Source organism: Vicia villosa, linkage group LG4 (genome assembly GCF_029867415.1).
Source record: "Vicia villosa cultivar HV-30 ecotype Madison, WI linkage group LG4, Vvil1.0, whole genome shotgun sequence".
Taxonomy (NCBI): Eukaryota; Viridiplantae; Streptophyta; class Magnoliopsida; order Fabales; family Fabaceae; genus Vicia; species Vicia villosa.
Genome location: NC_081183.1, coordinates 138,178,008 through 138,193,360, shown reverse-complemented (window position 1 = coordinate 138,193,360; position 15,353 = coordinate 138,178,008). Strand labels below are relative to the sequence as shown.

The window sequence follows — 15,353 nt, the reverse complement described above, 5'->3', positions numbered from 1 at the left end:
AATTATTTTCAAATAATAATTATAAAAATTAATTTTCTTTATTAAACTAGTAAGATATTTGTGCTCCCGCACAAATAAATTTATTTGTTAGAGTATAAAATATACTTAGATAAAGATCTGAATTTAAAATAATTATATAAACTCAAATGTATTAAATAACTATATAAAAAAGGAAAAAAATGACTCGTGTGATTGATAAATGAAAATGATTAAATATATTATGAGAAAAAAATTTAACTCACATTTAAATAATAAATAAAAAATATATATATTTTTGAATAAAACTAAATTGCAAAAAAAAAACAATGTATAAACATTTAAAATAATTTTTGACAAAAGACAAGATATATTAGAGCAATTATATTCCCAAATAACTAATAAACACCGTCAATCTTTAGATTCATTAGGATATATATTGTTTTTATTGTATACTAGTGGAAAATCTGTATGTCTACACGAGTTTTGGTGTGGATCGCTGATATGTCATCAATTTATCATAAAAATTTAAATAAATTAGAAAAATTGAAATATTATTGAAAAAAATAAATTGTAAGATAATTGTATAAGTTTTTAAAAATAACTATTGTTAAGAAAAACTACTAAACACGTGCTCTATAAAAATCAATTGTGAAAAATAAAATAAAAAGTGTTTTTATTGATAGAGTTATAATAATAAAAAGATTTATAGTTTAATAAATGAGATAAATAAATATCTAAAATTAAAATTAGTTAAAAATCAGTAGAATTATAAATGAAAATAAAGTTTTAGGCTAAAAATAAATGAAAAATGAGTAGTACAACTAGTTTTTATTTTTTTTATTTGTACAAAAAAATATAATAACATGTGCAATCGCACGAATGTTGGTATGATTATTTGTGCGTTCACACGGTAATGATGTGCTATTAGTGAGTGCGTTCGCACGAGTTTTGGTATGATTACTCGTACGTTTATTATGCACGGGTACAGGTTTGGACCGCGTATTTGTCACCAGTTTGTCATAGAATTTTGAATAAATTATAAAATATCAAAATATTAATTGATATAAAAAAAATGGGGATGAAAAAAGAATGTTTATGTTGCATTCTTAATTATATTCATAACTATAACTTAAATACTTAAATGTTATTTAATTATATTTTTAATCTAATGGTAATATATATTAAAAAAACAATATTTAAATATGAGAAAGACATACTTGAATTAAAAATATGTATTTCTATTAATTATAAAAGGAAGGACATATTTTTAAAAAGAAAAATATTTTTTTTACTAAAATTATTTTACATCAATAGTATATATTTTAACCATTCATATATTCGTTGTACGCATACTTTTGTTTTCAAAGTATAAATAAAAAAACAAATTTTTTAATCAAAATAGATTGTTATTTTTAAAGAAACACATATTTTTAAAATAAAAATAAATTTATTTTACATCAATAAATTTCCATATATTATCTTAAAATAAATTATCTTAAATTTTTTAAAAAAAATCAAAATAAAAATATTAAATAAATAAATAATTAAAAATAATACATTTTTCTTGTCTTTAGATTAATACATTATTTTCACTTTATTTTTTTTTAGTTATACAAAAAATATAATAACCCGTACCTTCGAACGGATTTTGATATGGTTACATGTACGTTCGAACGAGTATTGGTGATGTACGCAGACATTTTTCTCGTGTTTACATTAATATATTATTTTCACTTTAAACAATAAATTAGGAATTTATTTTCTCATAAATATCATACATTGTAGAAAATTGAAAAAAAGATCAACATTGTAGAAAATTGAAAGACCAATTATTTTGAAATCTTTTTACAAATAGGTCAATCCTCATTTCACTTCAATGTAGTAGACGGATATATTATTATTATTATTAAGTAATAAAAAAGCTAATTGAGAATACTTCATTTCATTTTTTCCCACATACAAATACAAGTATTTAGACTGTCACTCTTCATTGAGATAATCACTTTCCAACCGATATTATACGGCAAATCAAATTAGAGAAATGATAGGTTTACATTTAGAATGACAACTGCACCGTATATAAATACGGTACAATCTACTTTTTCCTATATTTTATTATTTTTTGCCTGTCTTAAATAATGTGCTATAATTAAATGTGCTGCAAAGCTACGGTGTAAGAGCATACGGTGTTAAATAGCATTGCTCATCAAATTAATCTTCTTCTTTTCTAAGAGATTAAATAAGATTTTTTGTATTAAAGATCAAAATATATTAAGAATTGCTAATAATTAAAATAACAATAAGAAAATATATTGATATAAATATTATTTATAAATTAAATCATAAAAAAATACATTAGTTTAGTGGTAGAACAATTGCCCATTAATCGAGGGTTTTGGTTAAATTTTGCAATGAAAAAAAAAATTCTTAGAGATTAATTTTTAGACTCTCCAATTTCGGTGAGATCTTCGCTCTTTTTTGTAAAATCTTAAAATATGAAAATAAAATCCAACATTAAAAAAAAAGTCTGATTACCAATCCAAAATATGCAGGTAAGACACTTAAAAATCTTGGTCCAAAAGCCTGTAAAATCCCCACCATCCATATTCCTTAAGTTGATGATGATCTTGTAGAACTAGTTTCCCATAACCTTTGTGCAAACTAAAAGTTACACATCCAACATAATCATGTTTTATGCCAGATATACACTACCAAAAAGAGCATATTGGACAGGCAATTGAGAAACTTTCTAAAATAATCACCAGCTGATTGATTGACTAACATTTAAATGTCAACTTTCAGTTTTGAACTTTTGTTAGATTTCTCAACAAGCACTTGTAGAAAGTGACATAATTACAAGTCAATCATCTAACTCGGATCATTTCTCATGCAGCTTATCATGAATTTTCCTAGCTTTTGCATTCCTAAATGCACAACCAATTCATATTGTCCCATTCCTTACAATTTAGCATCAATTCACCAAGGCCTCAAAATATATCACAGTCAGATGTTAACAGAACTATAATGCCAAGAGAATACATTGTAAGTTTTACATTATTATTCCCCTATTTCTGTTGTAAGAAATAATTGACAGTGCATGATGAAGTACGAGAAGGCCGTACCTATAAGGGACCTATCAGGTTTTCTCGTACTGCATCATGCAATGCTTGAGGATGAAGGAATCTACCCATCAGCTGTCACTAAACAAAGGTTAGCGATGCTAAAGTCAAGCTTGATTCTTTGTCTCCGTTGTCTCAGCACGGTTGCACTTCTTAAGCAAAAGAACTCATACTTGGTTGTACTGATAATCTCTCTGTTTAAAAAGAAGTTAAAAGAGAAAACAGATAAGGAATAAGAAACACATTAGAATTATCTTCCTCAAAAAAATGGATAAGTTTGAGTCATAAGTCATATCAACAAGTAATTTTAAGAGAAAATTGGTGCTTATATAAATAACCAAAAGATGTGACATACTTATGAGTTCATAAGTAACAATCATAGTTGTTCCATAGAGTGACATATTCAAAAATCTTGGTCTAAACCCTCGGTAAAATCCCCACCATCCATCTTCCTTAACGAGAGTTCTTGCCGTCTTCAGTACAGATGGCCTTCCAGAACCATAATTGTCCATAACCTATGTACAAATTTCATATGACACATCCAAAATAACCATATTCGGTTCAAACCAATAAAGAAATACCAATTGATTGATTGAGTGAAAAATGAATATCAATCCGAAAATTACTAAAAAGTATAACATTTTCTCTTCTTCTTTAATTGCACAAGTCCAAGAAACAAAAGTTTCGAATACCTGAAGTCGTGTTTTAACGGTATCTATGGGAGTAGTGATAACAGACGAACAAGCGCCAGCCACCATCCCAGCAGTAGCCTGAACTGTCACCATTTCCACATGTGAAGGCTTCTTTTCCATATCATCATTGTATCCTAAACTCCTAAAATAAATAAAACCATATATAAGCTAAAACCATAAAAGGAACAAATTCAATTATTTTGTAGATTATTCCAAAACATACTGCACCTCCAAATTATGTGTTGTGCTGCACCATATGAACCCCACCAAAGTGCAGATGCTGGAGATTGCGTTACAGCCGTTAATCCAAAACCTCTATACAAACCACGAAAACCCTCCGCATGCAGCACTCTTCGGATAACATCAAATGGTCCTCTACAACATGAAGTTCCAGGTAGACCTTGAACCATTAACCTCTGGCAGATCTGAGAAAACATCAAACAAAATTATTCACAATAATGTTCTGTTAAGTCGGTTCAGTTAGTAGTTGTGCACTGACATCAGATGCATGACATCAGATGCAGGGTGCAGATACCCGCCAACATTTAAAAATATTACTCACCACATCCAAGGGCACAAAATAAACACAAGATACCAAATTAGAAACCATGCCAGCAACTCCATTTGCAAGTCCAATCCTTGAAGCTTCTGGAATATCACTACCTTGAGTGTGTTTCAACACAATATCCTTTGACATCTCAAGAGATGTGAGGGCTAAAACCCTACCAGGCATTGATCCAATAGCAGAAGTACCAAAACCTCTAAAGATTCCTGGAATTCCATCACTCTTCAAAATATGAGTGAACACTGACATTCCCTTCATGTTAGAGAGTCCTGAACTAGCTACTTGCATCCTTGTTTTCACCACTGCTGTTGGATGAAGTAATGCTGACTGAGCTGTGAAGAGTATTGCACCTATGATATGAAACCTAGTCTTATCCAATCTAATTCAAAAAAAAAAATAGATATTGTTATTTGAATATCAGAGTCAATGTTTTAAAAGAGCTACTGCAAAAACGACTACGACAAAACGGCGATCAGAGTATAAGTTAAGACAAAAAATAGAAGTGATGGTTATATTTGGTTACCTGTCCCAGTTTATGTCTGTATCGGACAGTGCCAACTGTGGAGTGGTGGTGGCAACCTCGGTTTCCATGGCCATGATTATCTAAACGAGCTTTTCTTACTATATTTAATGGTGTGTTTTGCAGAGATGAATGAAACACTATTTGTTTCTTTCTGTTTCTGGAACTCTTGTTAGGTGTTGTTGAAGATTGATGACAGAGGAACATTTGAGTGAACAGAGGAATATTGCTAACCGCCTGAATAGAATGTTCAAGACCTTTCGTTGTTTTTTAGTTTTTATTTTTTGTTTAATTAAATAAAGGCAAACATGACACTAATTTGGAGTTTTTATTTCATGTTATTTTTTATATTTATTTATTGATAAAAATATTGTATTAGATTAATTTTTTCTAGAGGGTATCGATATTTGATACTCAAATGAAGTTAAGAATATTTAAAAATTTATCAAAATAAAATAGAAAGGAGTTTTTAATTTATAAAATAATCTCTATAAAATAAATTAGTTAGGAATATAAATTTAAAAATTTAAAAATAATATAATGTGAATATATAGAATAAAAATAATAATGAGTTGGTTCATTTTATAATGACCAATTGTATATATTAGTGCGACCTATGCGGAGGAGATTGCTTTGTTTGGAGTCTAAAAGATGAAGAGTTTCGAGAATTTCTTTTTTATCTTGTAAGGGTGAAAAATCCCATAAAACTCCAAAATGTTTTTCGGAGATGCATTTTTTAAAGCACCTTTTATGCATTTGAAAGGTGTTTCGGAGATGTATCTCCGAAATCACTCCTGACATGTAATTAGATTAAAACGATAATAAAAACGTGAACGGAAAATGATAAGAAATATCAAACGATAATAAGCACAAAATGTTGTTCTGAAAATAGTAAAATATAATACATAATTGTTCTGGAATAAAAAAAGCATAGCCTACTGCGTGTGCCTAATTCCCACCCCTTGACCCCTCCTCTGCCTCATGTATCCCACCACATTCGTTGCCTCACTAACCATCCTCTCCATGATGGTGCCTCAGGTCCGCCCTTCTCAATTATCCTTAAGTCCAAAGCCTCCTGCTCAATCGCTTGTATCCGCTGACAGATCGGCAAGACATTAGTGGCATGGTCATCCTTAGCCTGCTGGTTCTTCAAAATCTCCTCATGAGTTGACCTAGGTGGACTTCTAGGAGCATCCGGTGTCATGATAGAGTGTGACACTATGTAGAACCATGTCATGTATCCCTCTACGCAATGTCAACTACTAGATGCCTGCATCAACCGATACTCCTTTGGCACCATATGTTGCTCTCAATCCTCAAAGATGTCATCGAGATCCCGACGGGCAATGGTGTCACGAACAGCCTGAGTTGGAGATCTGAGTATAGTTTGAACATAGCCAAACTGCTGCATGCATAACTCTGGCAGATACCTGACCATAGTGCCGGTCCCACATGCCCCACTCGGAGTATAAAGAGATAGAATCGAATGGGATAATCTCCCTATGATCCTCGAACGGCGTCCATAAGATGTCATCGTGAACAGTCCGATCAAGATACATCCGGAACGGAGGCACAACCTGATTCCCTATGAGGGGGAGATACATGGCATCCCTCGGCATCACCTCTGTATAGTCAAGATTAAGATCAAAATCATGAATGCGGTGGAAGTGAGAAATGATCCATCCTTGAAAAATGAATAAGAGTCGTGTAAGAAAAAATTATTAATAGTAAAACAAATTTAATAGTGGGAATGAAAGGTACTGTAAGCAGTGTGCAAGAGCTTGTAAGCTGCGTCATCCTCCAGTTAGAGTCTTCATTAAGCTTTTGGTATAGGTATACCAAACAGCCAGCCCCCAGTTCAACTCCCTCACCGTATCCAAACCCATGAAGTACCAGAGGTATGTTACATCCACTTAGTTAGCACTTTTGTCCATATAAAGGGATGTGTTAACCAAGTACATGAAGTAACACCTCAAAGCACCCTGACAGTGATACTGAACAAAGAAGTCGTCACCCTCAATCTCGGAATCAGCTGCCGCATCAGGTGGTCGTGATAAAGGTCCTTCAAGAATGAGAATTTCACATGTGCCCCATTAGTCAAGGAACACTGCTCAACTACCTTTTCTAGTTGAGAACCCAAATAGTCAATCATCCGTTCAATAGCAACATCACGGGTGATGCAGGAGTGGTTAAGGAGCCTCCCTCGGATAGGAAGGTGTAGCAGGTAGGCGAAGTCATCCAGAGTGATTGTCATCTCTCCAACTGAGTGGAAAGATGATGTCTCCTTGTGCCATCTCTCCAACTGAGTGGAAAGATGATGTCTCCTTATGCCATCTCTCTACAAATGCCCCTGCATTCTGTGGCTAATGCTGTTGTAACCGGAACAACATAGTTCGGAAAGTCCAGAGGCAATAATGGCCTACTTGAACCAATCCGCAGTAGGATGATGCAGAGTGGATATTTTGCGAGTGTGGTTCACGGACTTTAGTATCGTCTGTTCCTGTAAAATAAAAATTAATATCAAGAGGGAGGTGTAATAAAAAGTGTAATAAAAAAAGTAATAGTGTAATAAAAAAATTATACTTGTCCATCCCAAACATGTCGGGCGACATGATCGGAGTAATATATCAATATGGGGTGTTAGAGGGTCCTCCTAGGTAAGCTGGGGAAACATGCACGGGTGTCGGAACACGAACCTCCTCGGATGCAGGGACGTGAACCTCCTCTGATGCATCCTCATTACCCCTAGATGAGGACGTACGGGATAAACGACTCCTAGGAGCAAAAGTGGTTGGTCCCTCCACTTCCTCCCGTGGTACCCGGCAGTGTTCTCGAGCCCTCGTAGCCTGCTTAGCTCTCTCATGCTGAACGGAAGCAGTTTAGGATGGCCTTCCGAGTCTAACTCTATTCGCGTTGTTAGCCATGTTCTTGATAAAAAATTAATTAGACTAAAAGGGAAGGAATAATAACATCAAAGAAAAGTTTAAAAAAAATAACTCATGCATCATTTCGGAAATGCATCTCCGAATTTTCTCAGAGGTGTTTTCGGAGATGCACTTGCGAAACCACCTGTGACAGCCATTTTTGAAGATGCAACTTTTACACATTTTTTACCACATTTTATAATATATAACTCAAACCACTAACTTTAAATGATCCTAAACAAATGACTATACACATGCATAGTAGAAATCAAAATTTTGAGAAACTTACTCAAATTTGGGGCTTCAAGAGTTGTTGAAATGTGTTGATATTAGGAGTTGAAATGAATTGCAATTTGTTGGAATGTGTAGAAATAATTTGAGAGTTGTCTAAAGTAGAGATTTTTGGGGTGATGAGAGTTTGAGGTGTTTAAGTTTGAAAATAGACAGAATGAGGGATTTTTGTCGCGGGTTTAATGTATAAACTGTAATTCGGAGATGCATCTCCGAAAAACCCAAATCTTAAAAAAAAATAGGTTTCTTCGAAGATGCATCTCCGAAACACCACTCATTTTGAAAAAAAAAAGTGTTTCGATGATGCATCTCTAAAAACACCCTTAAAAAAATGAGTTGTGGTGCATTAAAAGATACATCTCCGAATTCAGGGGTTAAAAAGGAAATTTCTCTAAAGGCCCCTAAGAAGGTTAGGAGGTCTAAAAATAAATTCCCTTCTCCTAATGGGGATGTAGTAAAGTTGGACAGGCGGACATATTGGATTAAGTTTGAGCCCAAACATTCAATTTAGCCCAAACTGCGGGTTCAGAATGAATGTTCAATTACGACCATTTATGCAATTGATTTTGTTGGTTTACGGGTTCACGGTTTGGCAAATTTCATATCGGTTTGAGTTGAGAATTTGTTTTGCCACCCTTCCAACTAAACATGACACTCTCCAATTTTTCATATAGACTAAAATTTTCCTCTATTTTTTTTCACCAACAAGGTGCTGAGAAATGTTCGCTCTCACGCGAAAAATCGGTTAAACCAATCTAAAATTTGGTATGCATTTTAGTTAAAACTTTTAAAAAAACAAGTAAACCATGTTAATTTCCGAATTTTTAAAAAATTCAATAGTTCATATTGGACAGGTCTATGTAAAATTGAAGTTATAATTTTTGATATTTTTCAAATATTTGAAAAATTATAATGTGTGTTTCAAAAAATCTATGATTTTACACCAAATATTTAAAAAATTTGGTATAAAAATATGAATTTATACCGAATTTTTTAAAAATAGTAGACATGATGATGTAAAAAGAGAAAAGGACTCCTACAGTTAGAGCAATGTCGATGTCCTCACATACCATCTCGAAGGCCCTACTATAACCTCAACTATTAGGGAACAACTAAAAGGGTGTGACATTGAGAATCCTCAAAACCTCCATAGTAAAATAGGAGAGGGGAAAAAACCTCACATCCTTGATAAAAGGAAGGTAGAAGTAAAAGTATGGAGAATGAAGATTAGATGAGACGGATGTGGTCGCCCTCGCTGAAGTCGAACAAGCCTCCACAATAACCCGATCTTCATCTTTTAAATAGGAAACCTTCACTTCTGACCGAAAATGGATGACATGTTCATCAAAATTATAATGTGCACTACAACACGGAAGGGCTACTAAAGCGCTTTTTTTGGGTTACTAAAGCGCTTTAAAGCACTGCCGTAGGTAACGACAGCGTTTTTGAAAGCGCTCTCATAGGACCTCCTATAACAGCGCTTTTATCGAGAAAAGCGCTCTCGTATCCCCCCTATAGCAGCGCTTTTCCCAGAAAGCGCTCTTGTACCCCCCTATAGCAGCGCTTTTCAAGAAGCGCTTACGTAGGTTGCACATTTTTTTATTTTGTATGCTTTTTTTTTATCTTAGGCAGCGCTTTTTGTTAGAAAGCGCTTTCGTAGGTGGGCCTTTAAGAGCGTTTTTAAAAGCGCTGTCGTTGCTAAACGCAGTATTTTAAAGTGCAACTTGTAATTTAAGCCTCCCAGTTCGACCTGTAATTTATTTTCAACCTGTAATATTTTCGACCTGTAACATATTTTCAACCTGTAACATTTTCAACCATATGTAGGACAATATAATACCATTATATATCATGGATAAAATACCATTATATACCAAAATAAAATATATATACCATGGATAAAATACCATTATACACCAAAATAAAAGATATACACCATTAATATAAGCCCGAAATTCGTGTCCTCTGCATAATCACATGTTTACTAACAGATACATATATAACTAAATCATCAACAGAATATAAGCCCGAAATTCTCAAAATCCGCCGAGCGCACGGTCCTGGTCCTGCAAAGTACGAACAGAACAATACGGTCAATTAAAACAGTCCCCACATTAGTACACTATTAATAAGTTAACAATCTATACAAGTCAAATGGAAGTCAAACCATGCATGTACAAGTAATTCGGAATCGAAATCGGTGAAATCAAAATAAGCGTCAAAAAAAGAAAGTTGACGGAATTGAATGAAATTTACATGGCTATGGTAAAACGTCCTCACGGACTCAAAAATGAAGTCGATTTTCCGAAATTCAGACCCTAAGCCCGACTTTTAATTACGGGCAGAAGCAAAACCGATAACAAAACAGTCCCGAAATGTAAAGATAAGTGCATGAGCATCTCCAAAATCGTCAAAATAGTATAGCTACATGTAAAGAAGTCGACAAACGGATACGTGATTCAAAAGTTATGTACAAAACGAAAATATGCACCAAAATTGAATAAGTATTGTAACAATCGGAATACAAATTGAAAAAAACTACATAAATTGAATATATAACAATCGGTACAAATTGAATAAAGCACATTAGTCGGAATATGTATACTATTACCTTTTTCACGAACGTCTCTTTCTTTTCTTGGTAGGATTGTGTTCTACGCGTCTCTTAACAACGCAGACGGTTGGATTGATCCAAATACCCTCATTATGATCATTTCTAGTACAAGATTCATTCTCATTTTGATTGTTTCTTGTACAAGATTCAATGCCAACACCAATATCACCTTGATCTCCAATGTTTTCATCAACTATTTGTTAGAACAAGATTTGTTCTGATCAATATTCTTAGTTTTGATGATAACAATGTATATGAATTTTGTATGACATAATTTGGTACTCTAATACTATGCAATTTCAATTTCAGGAATTATATAAAGAGTATGCACAAAATCAGCGCAAGAAGCACTGACTCAGAAGGTTCATCATGCAACATCAGAACATGGTCTGGCAAGACATCAGAAGATGGTCAAGCAGAATCAGAACATAGTCTATGGAAGCATCAGAGGACTTGAGATCAGAAGCAGAAGCACTGAAGTTCTCATGGTATCACGCTAAGAAGCACTTCAAGGTCAGAAGACAAGAAGATGCTCTGAACCAAGCTGTTTGACTCTGATGATATTCAAACGTTGTTTACACAAACATCAGATCATAACCAAGTACAAGATGGCAGGCTACGCTGACTGACAAAAGGAACGTTAGTAGCTATTAAAGGCAACGTCAGTAGACACAGCGAAAGCAAAGCTCGAGGTAGTTGACAAAAGAGTGAAACATTAAATGCAATGCTGTACGGATCACGCAAAGCATTAAATGCTCTCAACGGTCATCTTCTCAAACGCCTATAAATAGAAGTTCTGATGAGAGGCTGAAATAACAATACTTTGCGCATACATACAGAAACGCTGTCAAATTCAAAAAGCTCTCAAACTTCATCTTCAACCTCACTACATTGCTGCTGTAATATATTAGTGAGACTTAGCTTAAACTTAAGAGAAAAATCACAGTTGTGATAATAGCTTATTAAGAAGCATTGTAACTCTTATAAGAATTTGTTTACATTAAGTTGTAAGAACTAGAGTGATCAGGTTGTGATCAGTATACTCTAGAAAGTCTTAGAGGGTATCTAAGCAGTTTGTTCCTAGAGTGATCAGGTTGTGATCAGAATACTCTAGAAGACTTAGAAGTTATCTAAGTGGAAAACCATTGTAATCTTGTGTGATTAGTGGATTAAATCCTCAGGTGAGGTAAATCACTCCAAGGGGTGGACTAGAGTGCTCAGGTTGTGATCAGTATACTCTAGAAAGTCTTAGAGGGTATCTAAGCAGTTTGTTCCTAGAGTGATCAGGTTGTGATCAGAATACTCTAGAAGACTTAGAAGTTATCTAAGTGGAAAACCATTGTAATCTTGTGTGATTAGTGGATTAAATCCTCAGGTGAGGTAAATCACTCCAAGGGGGTGGACTGGAGTAGTTTAGTTAACAACGAACCAGGATAAAAATCATTGTGCAAACTGTTTTTATCTTACAAGTTTTAAAGCTACACTTATTCAAACCCCCCCTTTCTAAGTGTTTTTCTATCCTTCAATTGGCATCAGAGCGCCGGTTCTAAGGTGCAAGCACTTAACCGTGTTTAGAAAAGATTCAGGAAGAGAAAAACGCTTAAGTCAAGATGGCTGGTGAAGATCCAACACATACATCTACATCTGGCTCTACTGAGCAAAACAATGGAAATGGTAACAATGGTTATATTAGACCACCTGTATTTGATGGTGAAAACTTTGAATACTGGAAAGACAAACTTGAAAGTTACTTCCTTGGTCTAGATGGTGACTTATGGGATCTTCTGATGGATGGTTACAAACATCCAGTGAAAGCTACTGGTGTAAAGCTTACAAGACAAGAAATGAATGATGATCAAAAGAAGCAATTCAAAAATCATCATAAGTGTAGGACTGTTTTGCTGAATGCTATCTCTCATGCTGAATATGAGAAGATATCTAAAAGGGAAACTGCCTATGATATATATGAGTCATTAAAAATGACACATGAAGGAAATGCCCAAGTCAAGGAGACTAAAGCTCTTGCCTTGATCCAGAAATATGAAGCCTTCAAGATGGAGGATGATGAAAATATTGAGAAGATGTTCTCAAGATTTCAAACGCTAACTGCTGGATTAAGAGTTCTTGACAAGGGATACACAAGGGCTGATCATGTCAAGAAGATCATCAGAAGCTTGCCAAGAAGATGGGGTCCTATGGTAACTCCTTTCAAAATTGCCAAGAATCTGAATGAAGTCTCTCTTGAAGAATTGATCAGTGCTCTGAGGAGTCACGAAATTGAGCTGGATGCTAATGAACCTCAGAAGAAAGGTAAGTCTATTGCATTGAAATCTAATTATAAAAAATGCACTAACGCTTTTCAGGCTGAAGAAGAAGATTCTGAAGAATCAGAATCAGAAGAAGAAGATGAGCAGTCCATGATCTCGAGAAGGGTAAACCAACTCTGGAAAAGCAAGCAAAGGAAGTTCAAGAACTTCAGAAGTTCAAAGAAGCCTGAAAGAGGAGAATCTTCTGGAGGCAGAAGATCTGACAAGAGGAAGGTCATTTGTTATGAGTGCAATGAGCCTGGACACTTCAAGAATGAATGTCCAAAACTTCAGAAGGAGAAGCCCAAGAAGAAGTTTCATAAGAAGAAAGGTCTTATGGCAACATGGGATGATTCAGAATCAGAATCAGACTCTGAAGGCGAGCAGGCAAACCTTGCACTGATGGCCACAGTGGATGATGGATCAGAATCTACATCAGAATCAGATTCTGAAGAGGTATTTTTTGAACTATCTAGAGAAGAGTTAGTTTCCAGTTTAACTGAACTTCTGGAACTCAAGGCTCATCTTAGTATCAAATACAAAAAGCTGAAAAAGCTATTTGAATTTGAAACTAAGAAGCTGGAGATGGAAAATTCTGAACTAAAGGAAAAAGTTTTAAAATTATCCAAAGATGTTGGATCTCCTTCTAAATCAGAAAAATCCATTCCTAGCCTCAATCATATTCTGAAAGAATATGACTCGAGCTTCAGAAAGTTTCTATCTAGAAGTATTGGCAGAAGTCATCTTGCTTCTATGATATATGGTGTTTCTGGAAACAAAAGAATTGGCGTTGGCTATGAGGGTGATACCCCACACAAATTTGAACCTGTTGATGATTTGAAAATCACATACAAGCCATTGTATGATCAGTTCAAATATGGCCACTCACATGATATTAGGCTCACTTCACATGCGAAAAGCTTTAACACTACACACACCAAGAAGCATGTGACACAACCTAAAAAATATCATGCTGCCAAACCTAAAGAGTATCATGTTGTTCCTCCTGTTACTTATCATGCTAAACCCAAGTTCAATCAGAACCTGAGGAAAACTAACAAGAAAGGACCCAAGAAATTGTGGGTACCTAAGGAGAAGATAATTTCTGTTGCAGATATCCTTAGCAGCAAAGAAGACAAAGCACAAAATGTCGTGGTACCTAGACTCTGGGTGCTCGCGACACATGACAGGAAGAAGGTCTATGTTCCAAGACCTGGTGCTTAAGTCTGGTGGAGAAGTCAAGTTTGGAGGAGATCAGAAGGGCAAGATAATTGGCTCTGGAACCATAAGTATTGGTAACTCTCCTTCCATAACTAATGTACTTCTTGTAGAAGGATTAACGCATAACTTATTGTCCATAAGTAAATTAAGGGACAATGGTTATGACATAATCTTTAATCAAAAGTCTTGCAAGGTTGTAAGTCAGAAGGATGGCTCAATCCTATTTACAGGCAAGAGAAAGAACAACATTTATAAGATTGATCTTTCAGATCTTGAGAAGCAGAAGGTGACTTGCCTTATGTCTGTTTCTGAAGAGCAATGGGTCTGGCACAGAAGATTAGGACATGCTATTTTGAGAAAGATTTCTCAGATTAACAAACTAAATCTGGTCAGAGGTCTCCCAAATCTGAAATACAAATCAGATGCTCTTTGTGAAGCATGTCAGAAGGGAAAGTTCTCCAAACCTGCATTCAAATCTAAGAATGTTGTCTCTTCCTCTAGGCCGTTAGAACTTCTGCATATCGATCTGTTTGGACCTGTCAAAACAGCATCTGTCAGAGGGAAGAAATATGGATTAGTCATCGTAGATGATTATAGCCACTGGACATGGGTAAAGTTCTTAAAACACAAGGATGAGTCTCATTCAGTGTTCTTTGAATTCTACACTCAGATTCAATCTGAGAAGGAGTGCAAAATCATAAAGGTCAGAAGTGATCATGGTGGTGAATTTGAGAACAGATTCTTTGAGGAGTTCTTCAAAGAAAATGGTATTGCCCATGATTCCTCTTGCCCTAGAACTCCACAGCAAAATGGAGTTGTAGAGCGAAAGAATAGGACTCTACAAGAAATGGCCAAAACCATGATCAATGAAACCAATATGGCTAAGCCCTTCTGGGCAGAAGCAATAAATACTGCATGTTATATTCAGAATAGAATCTCTATAATACCTATTCTAAATAAGACTCCTTATGAATTGTGGAAGAACAGAAAGCCCGAAATTTCATATTTTCATCCTTTTGGATGTGTTTGTTTCATTCTAAATACTAAAGATCATCTTGATAAGTTTGATTCTAAGGCACAAAAATGTTTCCTTCTTGGATATTCTGAATGCTCTAAAGGATA

General features: G+C 34.7%; 1 protein-coding gene across 1 annotated transcript; it reads right to left on the bottom strand.

Moving 5' to 3' along the window:
- Window positions 1–2,493: 2,493 nt before the first annotated feature.
- On the bottom strand, window positions 2,494–5,080 carry LOC131599773 (uncharacterized). Its single transcript, XM_058872038.1, has 6 exons — window positions 4,879–5,080; window positions 4,353–4,734; window positions 4,019–4,215; window positions 3,791–3,932; window positions 3,454–3,613; window positions 2,494–3,292 (listed from the first exon to the last, which is right to left on the bottom strand). The coding sequence occupies exons 1-6, from the start codon at window positions 4,950–4,952 to the stop codon at window positions 3,252–3,254; spliced, it is 996 nt and encodes a 331-aa protein (XP_058728021.1). The 5' UTR covers window positions 4,953–5,080; the 3' UTR covers window positions 2,494–3,251.
- Window positions 5,081–15,353: the final 10,273 nt, after the last annotated feature.